At 53.0% G+C, this 15,043-nt stretch overlaps 7 protein-coding genes and 1 pseudogene across 7 annotated transcripts, besides 10 other annotated features; 4 read left to right on the top strand and 4 right to left on the bottom strand.

Annotated features, from left to right (window-relative positions):
* On the top strand, positions 1-1,195 carry Tc00.1047053510491.80 (hypothetical protein, conserved; the record flags this gene model as incomplete). The annotated part of the gene is made up of 1 exon (XM_803070.1): positions 1-1,195. A coding segment is annotated over one exon (1,195 nt), but the record flags the coding sequence as incomplete, so codon positions are not given.
* Positions 1-2,193: a sequence feature (heterozygous, Esmeraldo-like haplotype).
* Positions 2,194-3,552: a sequence feature (areas merged during assembly that could not be assigned to a particular haplotype. This can correspond to areas where the two haplotypes were merged or to regions with more than two copies in the genome that were merged during assembly.).
* On the top strand, positions 2,976-3,545 carry Tc00.1047053510491.70 (uncharacterized protein; the record flags this gene model as incomplete). Its single annotated transcript, XM_803069.1, has 1 exon — positions 2,976-3,545. One exon carries the CDS (start codon positions 2,976-2,978, stop codon positions 3,543-3,545), a length of 570 nt encoding a protein of 189 aa, XP_808162.1.
* Positions 3,553-4,418: a sequence feature (haploid, Esmeraldo-like haplotype).
* Positions 3,904-6,561, top strand: Tc00.1047053510491.60 (trans-sialidase, putative; the record flags this gene model as incomplete). The annotated part of the gene is made up of 1 exon (XM_803068.1): positions 3,904-6,561. One exon carries the CDS (start codon positions 3,904-3,906, stop codon positions 6,559-6,561), a length of 2,658 nt encoding a protein of 885 aa, XP_808161.1.
* Positions 4,419-6,845: a sequence feature (areas not merged during assembly with more than two copies in the genome that could not be assigned to a particular haplotype).
* Positions 6,846-6,955: a sequence feature (haploid, Esmeraldo-like haplotype).
* Positions 6,956-15,043: a sequence feature (heterozygous, Esmeraldo-like haplotype).
* On the top strand, positions 8,606-9,508 carry Tc00.1047053510491.50 (hypothetical protein, conserved; the record flags this gene model as incomplete). Its single annotated transcript, XM_803067.1, has 1 exon — positions 8,606-9,508. One exon carries the CDS (start codon positions 8,606-8,608, stop codon positions 9,506-9,508), a length of 903 nt encoding a protein of 300 aa, XP_808160.1.
* Tc00.1047053510491.40 (hypothetical protein, conserved) lies at positions 9,738-11,513 on the bottom strand (the record flags this gene model as incomplete). The annotated part of the gene is made up of 1 exon (XM_803066.1): positions 9,738-11,513. The coding sequence occupies one exon, from the start codon at positions 11,511-11,513 to the stop codon at positions 9,738-9,740; it is 1,776 nt and encodes a 591-aa protein (XP_808159.1).
* Positions 11,589-11,608: a microsatellite.
* Tc00.1047053510491.30 lies at positions 11,851-13,332 on the bottom strand (annotated as a pseudogene).
* Positions 13,491-13,510: a microsatellite.
* Positions 13,574-13,903, bottom strand: Tc00.1047053510491.20 (dynein light chain, putative; the record flags this gene model as incomplete). Its single annotated transcript, XM_803065.1, has 1 exon — positions 13,574-13,903. One exon carries the CDS (start codon positions 13,901-13,903, stop codon positions 13,574-13,576), a length of 330 nt encoding a protein of 109 aa, XP_808158.1.
* Positions 14,093-14,137: a sequence feature (T-rich).
* Positions 14,230-14,256: a microsatellite.
* Positions 14,267-15,043, bottom strand: Tc00.1047053510491.10 (hypothetical protein, conserved; the record flags this gene model as incomplete). The annotated part of the gene is made up of 1 exon (XM_803064.1): positions 14,267-15,043. A coding segment is annotated over one exon (777 nt), but the record flags the coding sequence as incomplete, so codon positions are not given.

Genomic DNA, 15,043 nt, shown 5'->3' with positions numbered 1-15,043 from the left:
CGAGCTTGCGGCAACCGCCACACTTAGAAGGGGAGGATTGTTTGTTGTGCAAGTAGGGTTCCAAGTCGCTCATTTTGCCATTGACGTATTCATGGCCAGTGGTGGATCTCTCTCTGCTAGTATGGCCGCCCTCGCCGCCGCAAAGCTTAAACGTGACCTTATTTTTAGTAGTGTTCTTTATGATCTGACAGTGAATCGCATGCTACGTTACGTGCAGATGTATGCGTCGCTCCTATTCGGTCAACTTTTGACATCCGATGCCCTTGAGACTCTTGTGCAACATTATCCAAATCCGCCATGCGAAAGTCTCAACTTTGTCTGTGTGTTTGATGTGGAGGAATCATGCGTGCGCCGGGCGCGGAAAATGACGGCAAAAAACTCATCCGAAGGCCCGGACAGCAACGGTATGAGACAATTGATTCCCAGACAGGGCGAGCTACTCCTGAGGGAATCCACGCAGGAAAGATACCACTACTGTGGGGTGATGGTCTGGGCAACGTCTCGTCTGTTCGTGTTGCTTTCTACCGTCCGGGACGTCACCACATGCGATCGTTGCCCCAACAGTGATCTTCCCAAGCTGGCCCTCTCGGCCAAACGCCAGCTGCTCCAACTGCTTCTGGACGGCATGCTCCAGCAGCGGCTGGATTTTGCATGGGGGAAAATACGCGCATCTCGGGGTGAGAAAAATGAAGCCAACAATAATGATAATGACAGCACCGATAGCGCCGAACAGGGACCGTCCAGAGAGGATCTGCAGACTTTGCAAGCTCATTGGAGGAAACACCGTCTTTTTAACGTTTCTAAGCCATTTTTAGAGATTTTTTTAGACTGGAAGTTGATACTGGCGAGTCATCACGGTGCTCTTTTAGCAGCTTGTGAACCCAACTTTTCCCTTCACCTCTTTCTGGAAGGGTCTGGGGAAAAACTTGCCGGGACTCATTGTAAATACAGCAATAATAATAATAATAATAGTACCATTGCGTTGACGTTAGCAAGCTGTCAGACGAATCGGAGGTGTTTCACCGTTGTGGAATTTTCCAGTGGCTCGTCTGGTTGCATCGAGAGCGCGGCACTCTACCGTGGGACGAGTGAAGGAGGTACGCTCGATGAGCTGCTGGATGAAGAAGAAGCGGAGTTGATAGAACAAACATTGAAGCTGCTTTCTAGTGCTCTGTGGGGCTGCATTCACAGCTGACAGGAGGTAAACGTGGATTTTTGTTGCATATAGAGCCTGAATTGGTTTGGAACGAGGCGAAAAGAAAGAGCAAAGAACAAAAACAAATATGTTTGACGGCAAGGGGTACATACTGAGTTGTCTACCTTTTTTTTTCCCCACGTCTTCTCTATTGCCCCGGACACATCCCTGTCTTTTTTTCTTTCTGTTGTTGTTGTTCCTTTTTATTAAAAAGTTGGACAGGGAGTGAGTGCGCTGTATTTCTATTTCAGGTCTCTTCGCCAGCTTTGTGACCCTTCCCTTTCTCGCATTGCCAACCGTGGCGCCAATGAAGCCGCAATTATGATGGATCTTGTTGGGTGATCGGACAAGTCCTCTTCCTGCTTCATGGCGCTGCTGTGGACGCGTCGGGTTCACGGAACATTCACCATTCCATTTTAAGTGGGTAGTGAATAAGAGACACTGACAGTTTTATCCATTACCCGAGAGACTAAGAGCAAACCTTGGCCTAAGGTGTGTGCGTATCTGCATGTCTTTCCGGTAGTGGGAGTGAAGGAGGGAGAGAGGAGAGCGGGTGCAAGAGGAATCCGACCCGCTGTTGCTTGGTTTTAATTCGGTAGAAAAAAACGGAAATAGGGCGAGCATGCGTGTATCACCAATGGCGAGAGCTTCTTTTCCCGTTCTGGGTGCACTCTTCTCCCCTTTCCTCCTCCTCACACACAGACTGACTAGCGCCACTACTGCCACTACCAGCAGTTAACCAATGCTGTATCGATGCCCCGTGGCACCCAAATGAGGAGGAATTTCGCTATTGCGTTCTCCACCTGACGCTGATGCAGGACGATGATTTTAGCCACATACACCCAGATTATGAATGGCATACTAATGATGGTATCGGTGCCCTGTGAGTCTGGTGAAGGAAATACGGTGCTGCGATGTGGGACAAGGGGGAAAGAGAGGATGGCGTTTCTGCTTCATTCTCCACTGCTTCGGTGGGGGACCCTGTCGCTGTTGCTGTTCCTTGTTGCCGCACTGTTACTCCGCCGTGCCGTGGCCAACAGCAAAGTATTCCCTCCATTGGCGATGGGAAGAGATGGAATTGGCCACGCCGGAAGCTTTCACGGATAACGGCTTTCTTTCTGGTGTGTCGTGCGGAATTCATTTCTAGATTGGGGCTTTTACTTGGGAACATTGACTGCTGTGCTGAAGTGCACAATGCACGTGCAGGGAGTGGGTTGGATCAATGTTGTTTTCACCTGTTATTTATGAAATATGAGGAGGGACGGCACCTGTAGTCACGGAGTTTTCTTTGCTGGGGATTCCTTTTCGTATATTTCTGCAGCAATCAAAATGACCGAGGGTCCCAAGGGCGTTGGAGAGGCCCAAAAAACCATCGTTTTTCACTTTTTTTTATTTTGGTGATGGTTGACAGGCATCATGGCTGGGGGACTCGGTGCATGAGACTCCTTCTGACCCTACCGTGCTGGCGCAAACCGGCGTGGACAGTCCGTTAATCATGAAGCGCATTGCAAGTAACGGAGAGAGCAAAACGACCAGGTCAACACGGATTTCTCGGCGTGAGCACCGGCATTTGTGCTTGAGGGGGATGGGGGGTGGCGAGGCGCATGCTTTCCCGTGTTGCCAATGACCTCCTGACTTGAGAGAGGCATGAGGAGCCCAGGAGAAGTGTCTGTTGTCATGAGCATCAGCGAGTGAAATCAACAGAAACGGAGTGACTGTTGATCACATTACTGTCTGATTTGTCGCTGCGAACACGAAGTATGAGAAACGGGCTTGCCAAATGACACAACAGATGGGGAACCTGACGGACGCTAAAAGTCTGACAGGAAGAGCATCCAGGCAACATCTGGAAAAAGTAAAAAAGGAGCGATTTTCTGACAAGTTCGCTGGTGTTGTATGTGAAGTTGTTGTTTTTATCCGCATGACTCTTGTTTTCCACGTGCTTTGCGTGGACAATGGAAGCAGAAGGCACGGACTGATGGTGCGAGTTCTTCTTTGTCTCCTGTCGGCGTCTGGAACAGTGAATGCGACGGCGGATCCATCCACGCACTTTTCAGTAGCCGCGGCTGTTGTCTCTGCCACGCCTGCGGCTGCTGCTCTTGCACAGCCTGACGTTGCTTTGCGGGATGGTGAGGCTTCGTTGTTGTACGGCAGGACAAAAGTGGGCGAGACTCCGCCAGAAGCAATTGGAACCTCAGGTGGTCATATTTACGAATATCAGAGACGTGTGTGCACCTCCATGTTTATATCTCGCGTTGTCGCCTTCTGTACACGGCCGTGGAGAATGAAGTTGTTGTTGTTTTCTTTGTTTGCAGCACTTGGGATTCCGTTCGCTCCTACTTTCTGTTGATTGATGCCGTTTTCCGGAGAGCGTCTTCCCCCGTGCGTGAAAGTCAGTGTCTCTGCTTCTGTGTGCGGTCTCACAGTGCTTGAGCCGTCTTGGAAGGTGAGAATAATGACTGCAGTGGTTACGAAGATGCTGATGTGTTGTACTGTGGATGCGTGACGTCAACCAATCTTCTGCCACGTCCTGTTTTGGCGCTTGTTTTTCAATTTGATTCCTTGCAAACAAACCAACACACACATATTTATATGCTCTCAGGTGTTGCTGCTGTGAAGGCACCCAACGCACACACAACCGTCGCCGCGCGACCGGATCCAGCGGAAGGAGGAGGGAAGGAAGAGAGAGTGAGCCGCAGAGGCCCAACATGTCCCGGCGTGTGTTTGCTTCCGCGGTGCTGCTCCTCCTCGTCGTGATGATGTGCGCCGCCGCGGGGCCTGTGCAGGCCCAAAACTATGGAACGAGAGTGGGCGATTCCAGTGGAAGACACAGTTTGGAGCGGTTGCCAAGGGAGTATCCAGTCGCAAACGCAGCGGCCGCTGGCCACATTTTCCTCAATCCCCATCTTGTGAATGTGAACGGGATGCTGCTGGCCATTGCTGGAGCTCAGTTCAATAGAACTTTGGGGAGCGGGAATGCGTCCATGCAGTTGACGGCGCAGCTCAGCGTGAATCGTGGGGTGAATTGGAGTCCGTACCCGAGACCTGGAGGTATTGATGGTTTTGCTGCACACCCTTACTGGATGTCGTTTCCCTCGTCTTTTGGACCCTTCGGACCGCTTTTTGCATTTGTGGAGGGCTACGACTTACGGAACGGGGCCAGAATTCGGTTTGCCGATGAGTGGGGAGGAAGTGGTGTGGAGTCTGTTATTCATTTTCTGGAGACGGGGCCTGGACGAAGCGGAAGTTTGTCGATGACTTCCGTCTCTATGAGCATTCGCCCTCCCTATCCACATGAATCCGACGAATTGATTGGCTTCCTCAACGATGCCAGTACTTCCATCACGAAAATGACGGATGGCACGCTCGTGTTTCCCGTGCAGTTTCTGACAATGGGAGGGAGCACTGCGTCCACAATCATGTACATGAATCCCGGTCAACAGCACTGGACCTTTGCGAAAAGCGCGACACATGCGGGCTGCACCAACCCCAGTATCCTTGAATGGGAGGCTGGGAAAATCATCATGATCACCTCATGTGAGTACGGTCGCCAAAGGGTGTACGAGTCGACTGACAAGGGGAACACGTGGACGGAGGCTCTGGGGACACTCTCGCGCGTGTGGAGCAACTCATTGGCAGGTCTTGGACTCCACATTCAGAGTGGACTCATCACTGCAACTATTGGTGGAAAGAAGGTGATCCTCCTCACCCAGCTGGAATATCCCAGACACGACAGAAAGAACGAGATTCGTCTGTGGCTAACAGACACCAACCGCATTTACCAGGTTGGCCTGTTACCCACTGGGAATAGCGCGACCTCCAGCTCTCTGTTGTACGCGAATGATAAGCTGTATTGTTTGTACGAGGCCGGTGTTGGAAGCAACTCTGGAGCCTTCTTCCTGGATCTGACGTCCGAGCTGCACTGGATATGGCGTGCGCTGGATACTTGGGCCGCGAAGGACAATGCCTTGTCGAGACAATGCGGCTTAATGGCCTCGGGCGCCGCGCTGTCAAGAGGGAACTGTTCTGTTCCTATCCCCACGGCTGGGCTTGTGGGCCATTTGGCAAATAATTCTCGTTTGGGCGAGTGGGAAGACGAGTACCTCGGGGTGAATGCTGTTGTGAGGGGTGCGGCGAAAAAGGCTCCCAGTGGGTGGACGTTTGAAGGGCAAGGCGCGGGGGCCGAGTGGCCCGTGGACAAGCAGTGGCCGACCAGACCGCTCCACTTTGCAAACTATGGGTTTACTCTTGCGGCAACGGTGTCGATCCACGAGGTGCCGACGGGCATCACTCCTTTGATGGGCCTGAAGAAAATGGGGAAGACAACACTCCTGGGACTGTCGTACGATAATAATATGGAGTGGAGCGTGGAGCACGGGTTGTACCCGAATTATTTTGCTAAATGGGAGCTGGACAAAACGTATCACGTGGTGCTTAAAATGCATGACGGTGTGGGCTCCGTGTACGTTGACGGGAAATCCCTGTTGAATTTGACCCTGCCTCGTCCTTCTGATGAATTAATGGACGCGGTCTCACACTTTTATTTTGGCGCGTACGATGAGCAGTTGAGCAGCGGGAAAATCCATGCGACGGTGGCGAACGTCTTTCTGTACAACCGCCCGTTGAATGAAACTGAGATTGACGCCCTCAACGCGAATAAAGTTTCTCTTCCATTTACGGAAAAGAAGCCGGCGAAAGCGTCGACAGCTACTTCCCCGTCCGTTGAACCCGTAACCACTCCGGTTACCACAGAGACAAAGGCAACTGTTCCAGCGCCCACTCCTGCCGCACCACAGCCGACGGAACAAGTAACCTCGAACGGGAGCAGTGGTGCGAGCGGTGGCGATGCACTCACACCAGCGGTGTCCAATACCACGGCACCCACAGCAGAGGAGAGGAGCGCAGACCAGTCGGCATCTGTTACATCTTCAAGTGCCGCCAGCTCGGAGGATGGCGTTTCCTTGTCTGATGATGCACAAACGGTGGAGACAGAAGTTGCCGGTAACAAGCAGGGAGATCAACCAACCCAAGCCTCTGTGGGCATCTCCGACGCAGCAAATGGCGCAGCAAATCCAAAATCACATACCGCTGAAAGCAAGGGGCAAGAAGAGCCCGCAGTAGCAACTGAGGGGGGCGTGAGCTCTGGTGAGAATGAGGGGACGGCGGGAGGAGCTGATGGGCAAGAGGAAGATATCCAGCCACAGGACGGGGAAGCAAAGGCTGCGGCACTCGGCCTCGCACTCAAAAGCAGTCTCGGAAATTCGTCGCAGCGGGATGACAGCGTTGCTGGCACCATGCGTGAGAGCAGGGTGCTGCTGCCGCTGCATCTTCTGCTGTTGGGACTGTGGGGCTTTGCGACTGTGTGAGGAGTGTGCGGCCTCAGTGTGGGACACTTGCGCCCTCCCCCACACCAACGCACATCCGGTAATGAATTACTCTCCGCAAAGAACAATTCTTTTTTTTTTGCTTGATGATTAGTGCAATCACTATGGACGTTTCTTCTTTTCTACTCTTCCCTCTTTTAATTGTTTCTTCTGCGCTCTTCCTGTGAGGGGTGCCGTGTGTTTCCCGCCCGGCTGCTCCACTCGCACACCCACCGACACGCTCATGACGACGGCCCTGTGCGCCTCGCCTGCTGCACGCATGAGGAGGGGCCGCGACGAACGGCGCGCTGAGGGAGCCGTGACGTGTGGGCGTGCGACGAGGGCCTGTGGGGCGGAGCACACATTTCTTTCCCTCTTGTTTTGTTTTCTTTGCGGTCAGGGCGGGCAGACACTCGCAGCGCCACACACACAGCCACACCCTGCCGCCGTGTTTTTTTTTTTTTCCCCAATGGTCAGAAGTTTTGCAGTGTGATGCGCGGCGTTTTCCCCCTCTTGTTCGCCTTTGTTTTTCGCCCACGTGCGGTGCCGGCCTCACCGCTGTGCGTCCCACGGGTCGCACAAAAGGAGGAGTGGAATAACAGGCTGGGCGCCGCACGCGGGACGAAGGATTTTGTGCGGGCTCGTGAAAAAGTAATATTTCTTTTCTTTTACTGCTTTTTCTCGTTGCGGGCAACGTTTGTACACAAACAAACGGCCGTCTCGTGCGGCATGGCAAATGAAATGAAAGCCCCGCCGAATCAATTATCTTTTTGTTTCTTTCCTTTTATTTCTTTTTTAAGTTTCCGCGGCTCAGCTCAGCGCTTGCCGCACCCACTGTGAGTGTGGGACGCCAAAACCCGCTGTGAGGCGTGATGCCAATCCGTCGGGGCCGAGGGAAGTAAAGGACTACCGCGCAAGCTTGGAAGCGTCCTGTCTCTCTCGTCGCGGCCACGGGCGTGCCTTGCGCACGGCTTATTCTTGGCAGTCCCTTGCGGCGTCCGGACCGAGGAGAGGGGGAGGATGGGGAGGTTCGCCCCAAGCAGGAGGCGGGCGGAGGGAAGAGGCCGCTTCTGCGGCCTTCCTGGCGCCGTTGGCGGCGCATACTGGGGGTGTTTGGCGTGGGCAATTGCAGGGCGAAATGTTTTTGCTGCCTCGTGTACGGTGCCCGCTCGCGTGGTTCGCGCGCCGTTTCTACGGTGCGTTGTGGCGCGGCGGCGCTTGATGAGGAGGGGTGCCGGCCCACGGCTCCTGCGCACGGCTCCTGCGTGTAAATGGCTGGCGCGCGGTGCCGGTCGATTGTGGGAGGGTGTTTTTGCCCCTGGCGTGGTTGCGTCTGTGCTTCTTTGCGTGTGGTGGCCGTGCCGGGGGGCCGCTGCTTGCTCGCGTTTGCGCACGGCCTGCCGACACGCAAGAACGCGACGGCCCGCGACTCGAGGGTTTTGATGCCGGGACCGACGCGCTGTCGGAGTGGTGCTGAGCGGCGGGCGGGCGATGGTGTACTCGGGCACTGCGGTGTTTGGCGGGCGGGTCGAGGTGCGTGCCGACGACTCCGGCCCGCGAAAGGTCTCGGCACGGCACCGCGTTTGTCCTGGGACGGTGCCTGGCTTTAGCCGAAGCGGTCGCCACCCGCGTGTCGTGGAAAATTGTGCGCGGCGATCCTTCTGGAGCGCGGCCCTTCTTTGTTAGGGGTTTCTTTGTGTCATTGCGGATAAATTTGGTTGTCCGCACGCTGGCCGCCATCGTGGGGCACGTCCGCCTCGCTGGGTGGAAATGCGAAGGGGAGCTTCGACTCCCGGAGACGCCGCCTCAGGCGAAGGCGCGCAACACAACCCGTTACGCATCCGCCAGGGCCAGCGCGGTGGATTGATAAGTCGTCGCTTCCAAGAACCAATGAAATAACGAACCAATAAGCCCATCAACCAAGCAGCCCATAAATGTGGAACGGAGGGCGGGGGCACATCATACGTTTTACTGCGGTTACGTCCCTTTATGCGCCTTCTCTTGTTTTTATTTTCTTCTACTTGTCTCATTTTAGTTTGGTCTTGTCATGGATTCTTCTCCAGTGAATCCATACTTACTTTTTGAGAGCGCAGAGTCATTCCGTCCCACAGACAAGGTTTCATATGCACTGAAACACCCCATCGGACAAAAAGGCGCCAGGGGTTTGCGAAAACCATCTCAATTGAATGATGATTGCTATCTTCTCCGATCTCTTGAGGAGCTGCGACGTGTGATTGCGTTGCCCTTGACGCCCAACACACTGACAACTTTCAACGAGCAGTTTGCAGGCTTATCGCACAACTCTCCTGAGGCGTCGTCCATGCCCATATTTTTGGAGAGAACGCACGGCGCACCCGTAGAGGATGCCGAGAGTCACGAAAACGAGCCATGGGACAACATCTACTCCGGAACAAGTGTGTGGCGTTGGCCGATGGAAGTCTTGTATCAACGGTACCATTTATTGATAGCCATTGATTTTGGGGTTTCGATCGTCGGTGTTTCGAGGAATGGAACGGTGCTGGTTGACAAGGTGCCGTTTGCCATCCAATCGGTGTTGGATGTAGTTAAAAAAACGATGCAAACGCGTGAAAAGGAAAAAAATGAAATAAAGCATTGGGTCGACATGCACGTGGAGGAGTCAGAGCGTCATAACATCCTTCGGCAAGTGTGGAACCCCCGAATTGATATTTCCATCGTCCTGATTAATTTGCCCGGGGTGGAGGGGAGTGCGCCGACGTCCGTTTCTTCAAATTTCTTCTCATCGGAGACAGGCTGCGCGGCTGACGTGGAGGGACATCATGCGCACCTGTTTCCGGCGGGTGCGTTGCCGTTTCCTGCATTTGAGGGCGAATTCCCCGGTGATGCACACTGTCATCCTCACTTGGTTCCCTTGATAACACGCTGTGACGCGGGGTTGGTGCTGAGCGACGGTGGGCCTGTCCGGCTTTAGTTTGGTTCCGGAAACCGCTTAATGGAACCCTTGTGAAAAGAAGGAGACGGAAAAAGAATAGCGATGGCGGTTGCAGCGCCAAAAGTGGTAAACAGCGCGGGAGCAGCCCCGCCGACACGTCCCAACGGAGAGAGGAGTGGGGAAGGCGTTTCGTTTTTTTCGCCTTGCGATGGTGGGGCGCGCTTTGTAGCTGCTTATGAGAAAGGAATGCGCCACACAGTGCGGCGAATTAGCCGGGCAAAAAGCGGATGGCGATCGAGGCGCCGAGGCCGGAGGAAAGCATAGCCGGCGCAACGGCTTTCAGCGACCATCCCCTATCGGACATCTTTTTCAGCAGGGCGAGGGCAAAGACCCAGCTTGCCGCATTTCGCTCTGCGCCTTCCCTTCGCAAAATGAGGCGGATGGCAGAGGGCGTCTCGGCATTCGTATCATTTCGGGCCGCGCCGCCCAAAAGCGCCATGCACCGCCCCAGGTGGCACATGGCATCGTCAAACTGCTCCTGGGATATCGTGCAGCTGTCGAGAGCGTCGGCCATCGCGTCCGTGAGGTCCTGAGGGGCGTTTTTTGTACAACAACCAACTATCGCCACTGCTGTGCAAAACTGCTTTGCGGACAGCCCTCGTCGATATGAACTAAGCTCCTTCGCCGCCTTCCAGGCCACCCGTTCATTGGAAGCCATTGCCGCCGCACTGATGGCCGTAATAAGAACGCGCGGTGTTTTTTCCGAGGCAGTTTTGGCAACATTCAAGGCCGCAGCCCACACCCCAATGGACGCCAGAAGGTGTGCCAAACCTTCGGCGAAGCGGTGGTCTGGTTTTTCAATGCGCTGGAAGGCCTCGATGCAACTCTCCCAGACCGAGGCGAAGGGAATCCTTCGCTCAAGTACCACCATTCGCAGCCAGACGTTGTATGTATGAAGGTTCTTTGCCGGCTGTGATGCGTAAAATCGAATCGCCTGCTGCCACAAATTACCTTTGGCAAGCGCCACAAGAGCATGATTATGCACAGCGGCATGTTGACGTTCATGCGACGACAGTGCGGACGGAACGGCTTGATAAAGGAGGAGCGCCCGCTCCCACTGAAGGGCGCCGTTCATCAAGGCCATGACCTTTCCCAGAGGAATCCGCGCCGCGTCTTCGACTCCGCCATTGTAACGCATGACGAGCCCCGTGGCAAAACGCCACTGTTCAGGCGAACAGGCGGAAATAAAATAATCGATGACGCGCTTAGGGGGCGGGGTTTCCCGATGTTGGAGGAAGTAGGCCTCAATAAGTGTTTCCATCCGTCTTCCAATCGCCATGTCGCGAGTGGCGGCGAAACGGAGTGCCAGTGCCGCAGCAGTACTCACTAAATAACTCTCTTCTTGAACGACCGCTTCTTCTTTGAGGTGCGAGACCAAGGTGCAAGCATGACGCCATCCATGGCGCTGCGACGAAGCCACCCGTTCGATTACATCCAGAAGGCGGAAACGCGGACAAAGCTGCAACGCTTCTTCCCAATGGCCTCCGGATGCAAGTCCCACACTGACATCTACACGGGCATCATCGGTCAACACACCCTCGGCATTCGCCACCTTTCTAAACAATAAGCGTGGGACATTGGGACTCAACTGCGACAATTGTGGTGATTGAAGAAGAAACCGATAGTGCACCGCTCGCACAGGAACGCCAGCAATTTGCGCTTCCACGAGGCACTGGAGTTGTTCTAGAGTTAGCAGGTGATTTTCCTTCTCAGATCTCACAGGGTCATACGTGTAAGAGCAATTCGCATTAGAGTAACAGGCCAAAATGGTTTCCAATGTCCGCGCCTTTTGCTCAGGTGTACCACTCTTGAGCATCTCCCCCCGCAACCGCCTCAGGAGAGGAAGGCTACGAACATCAATGGTATGCCCGGGAGAACCATGAAGATGCGCACGACACACACGTTCAAAGACGCTCGCACCATCACGGTATCGAACGTGCGGCGGTGAAACCAAGTATTTTTGCAGCGCCCGTGTCCATGACATGGCGTAACGCACACTCACCGACTCCCTCGCGGAAGAACTCGAAAGAAAGACATAAAATCACACAAGAAAAAAAAGATATATATATATATATATATGGCTGTGGCAGTCAAAATTGAGGAACGCATTGAATGCAACAGGATCCAGATCCAAGAGGGTGAAGCGACGATAGTGCACGAAATAGTGACGCGTCGCGCTTCCCAATCACGCGGGAAGCTATAAGAAGACAGGAAGCAATCTCAGAAACAATTGCACTGTTGAGCCACGCCTCGTGCGTGGTGAAAGGTAAGAGTAAAAAAAAAAAAGTAAAATAGAAGACGTTCAAAGCAAGAACTCTCAAGCAGTCTTTTTTTGGGGCGGGACCGTCCCACTTTTTCCCAGACCCCCACCAGTTCGTTTGACTTTCACCACCCGCGGTTTTTGATCGAGCCGCTGCTTGCTCCATCGCTCAGGGACATTTCCCCCTACAGGGGGTTCACGCCACTGGCGAAGACGAGTCTCTACCTCCTCCGCCGTGAGGGCCTGGGCGTCCCTCGTTCGATACGCATCACGGGTGCGTTGCGCCTCAAAACTATCCTCCCCCACCTTTGCCTTGACCCACCATCCGTCGCCCAGGTGACGGCCCAGCGGCGCCTCTGTAGCAAGGAACCCATACGACGTACCATCCACGCGCCGTCCATGGATGTATAGGGCACCGTCCTCTTCCAACAGGACTTCCCCAACAGACTCACCGCGAGTGCCATCCCCTGCGCAATATGAATTATCGGCCGCCAGGCGTAACAGACCAGGCTGCTGCACAATGCTTGGGGTGTCTCCCGAAGGCTTGTGGCCACCGCAAACAATCGATATCCCACTGCTATTCAGAAACTCCACTGCGTCAAGTCCCAAGTAATGAGGACCATCAGACTCAACAAGAGCGTGAACCACAACAGAATGTGGAACAATGGAGACAGGAAAGGCATATTGACGCAAGAGCATCCCATCACCTCCTGACGCCCATTGTCTAAACTCCTCATCCTTAAAGCCATTCAAGGCACCAAGCCACTCCTCGGCCGTAGCGTCTTTCATACTAACGTTGCACCGTTTTAAGGGTGCACCATCCACAAAAACCTCCTTGTCTGGGAGAATCCCAAAATTCTGATCCACAATGCTTCCATGAACAAATAAAACTCCATCCAAAACTTCAGCAATCTTTCCTTGCCTTAAATACTCATAATATACACCTCCAGGGCAGGCAGCGTCAAGAAAACTTTGCGCCACCTCAACATCCGTCACATCCCCTCCTCCTCTCCGCATATTTTGCAATTCCCTTCGCCTGTGCTCAAAGGTATTGGGGGCTCCCATTTTGTACGCTAGCGTCCATTGAATAAATGTTACTTTGGGTCACCACTGATGGCAGGTTATTTGCTTCCAAATACCCCGCATACGAAAACCATTCCTTGCCACCAGAAGCATTGGTCAAAGTCAATGGGAAAACTAATCTTTGCGCCGCCTCGGGCGACAATTGTGACGTACCAAGCACCTTTGCCATTGGAGCACCAAACGCCATCTTGTTGATGTCACGATTACCCAAAATAAGATGCACACGTGATGGGTAGGCATCACGAAAGTCCAACAGCGTTTTGGCAAACGCGATGTCGTCGCCATGATCAAAGGCGTCCCCGCCGTACACAAAGTGGGACGTCTCGTCACGGAATTCGAGACGTCCGTTGATCCACGACAAGACTTTGCTTTGCTCAGCGTAGCGAATGAAGTACGATAGGTCACCCTCTACATCTGTCACAAAAGCCGTGCGACGACACACACCACAACGACGCAGCATCTCTTCCGCAGCTAGACAATTCCTTAACCCCCCACTTTTCAAGACCAGCAGGTCAAGAAAGGAAACAGCATAGAAAAAAAAAAAAAAACGTAGAATAAAGTGCTCAAACAAAATTTTGGTACTCAAGGAAAGTCAAAGTACTCACACGGATACGCCAGAAAAAAAAAAAAAAAAAAAATGGGAGGGCTCAAGCCCATACTGATAACAAAAACTTTTTCTTTTTCTTTTTTCCTTCCAATTTTCACGCCACAACACCATACACGGTCAGTACACAATGCATTGCCTTGTTTTCGGCGTGGTGCACATAACAGGCATCACTCGCAGGATTCCAAGAGCACGCCGAAATGGCGTTAAATCCAGCACCATTGTTCTGAAAGACGACACAGTGCGCTATGTATTTTCTTGGGAGAGCTGCCTCCAGCGTCAGACGCTGTACGACGTTCTCTGTGATGGCAGACACCATGGCGGGGATCTTTTCATGCTGATACCTCACGACCGGCATAAAGTGCCGTGATACCACCTCTTCACAGATGTCCTTTGCATCATCGGCAAGTGTGAGCTTCTCCGTCATTTCCCGGTCCAGGCTCTTTTGTCGAAGCGGAACCGCTTTTCTCTTTGCGTTTCTTAACGGCTCTTTTTAAGAAACCAAAGACGAGGGCTCAAAAGAGAATTCTGCGGAATTTTTCCTTTTTTTCCCCCTTTTTTCCCTCCGCCCACACCCCTTACCCTCGGTTTTGTGCGGAGGCGAACGCAACAACCCAAACAAAAAGACACAAAGTAAAGCAGAAAAAAAAAAAAAAAAAAACAGGACCCATGCATTCAGGGAGCAAAATAATTCTCCAACCGTTTGGTGGCATGAACTCCCCCACCCCTTTTTATTCCCTTACCCGCCAAAACATAATAGTAATAGTAATGATAATAATATTAGTGGCCTCTAGGCATTCGCCTCCGCAACATCTGGTTTTCCCATCGCCAGCCTCTCCAAACAGCTCTTAATGTAGCCGACCCGTCGTGGGTCCAAGTCCATCGCGGTGTGGTAGTACTGTACCGCCTGACCAGTTAAGCCCATGAGATGAACGCACTTCGCAAGTGTCACATACAACATTGCCTCATCGGGACATTCTTTTGTCATCCCTAACAATTCATCATGGGCTTCATGGAAGCGACCGAGACGAATCAACACCTCTGCACGCTGATGACGAGCACCAAGGTTGGTCGGATGTCTTCGAATGGCGCTTTCATATATACGCAGCGCTTCATTCAGGTTTTCCCTTGTGGCATCTCGTCGGTGGTATGTAGCGGCATACCGGTTCATGATGGTCGGTAAAGGATTGATACTGATGGCTTGTTGAAAGTAATTACGCGCCTTTTGCAAATCCTCACTTCTAAAGTACAACTCGCCAAGACCTGCGTATGCGTTGTAGTGGCCACCATCGATTAGAATTGCCTCATGAAAAGCATCCACCGCCTCAGACTTTAGGTCCAGGTACAATAACTCGTACCCACGGAGGGTGTGGGCGTACGCAAAGTCGTGATCCACCTGAATGGCGCGGTTAAGCATACAGAGAGACTCCTTCGACTCCTTAGCAAGACTGTAATTGTTGGCCACAACACACAATGTGATGGGTGAGGCGGGCATTTCGTTAATAAGTGTTTGCGAGAGCGAACCCAATGTTACCAATTCCTTGCGTTGCCACAATGCAGTGCTGTA

This window comes from Trypanosoma cruzi, genomic scaffold, assembly GCF_000209065.1.
Source record: "Trypanosoma cruzi strain CL Brener 1047053516765 genomic scaffold, whole genome shotgun sequence".
In the NCBI taxonomy this organism is placed as follows: domain Eukaryota; phylum Euglenozoa; class Kinetoplastea; order Trypanosomatida; family Trypanosomatidae; genus Trypanosoma; species Trypanosoma cruzi.
The sequence above is the reverse complement of the archived record's forward strand: the minus strand, read 5'-3'. Positions and strand labels throughout refer to the sequence as shown.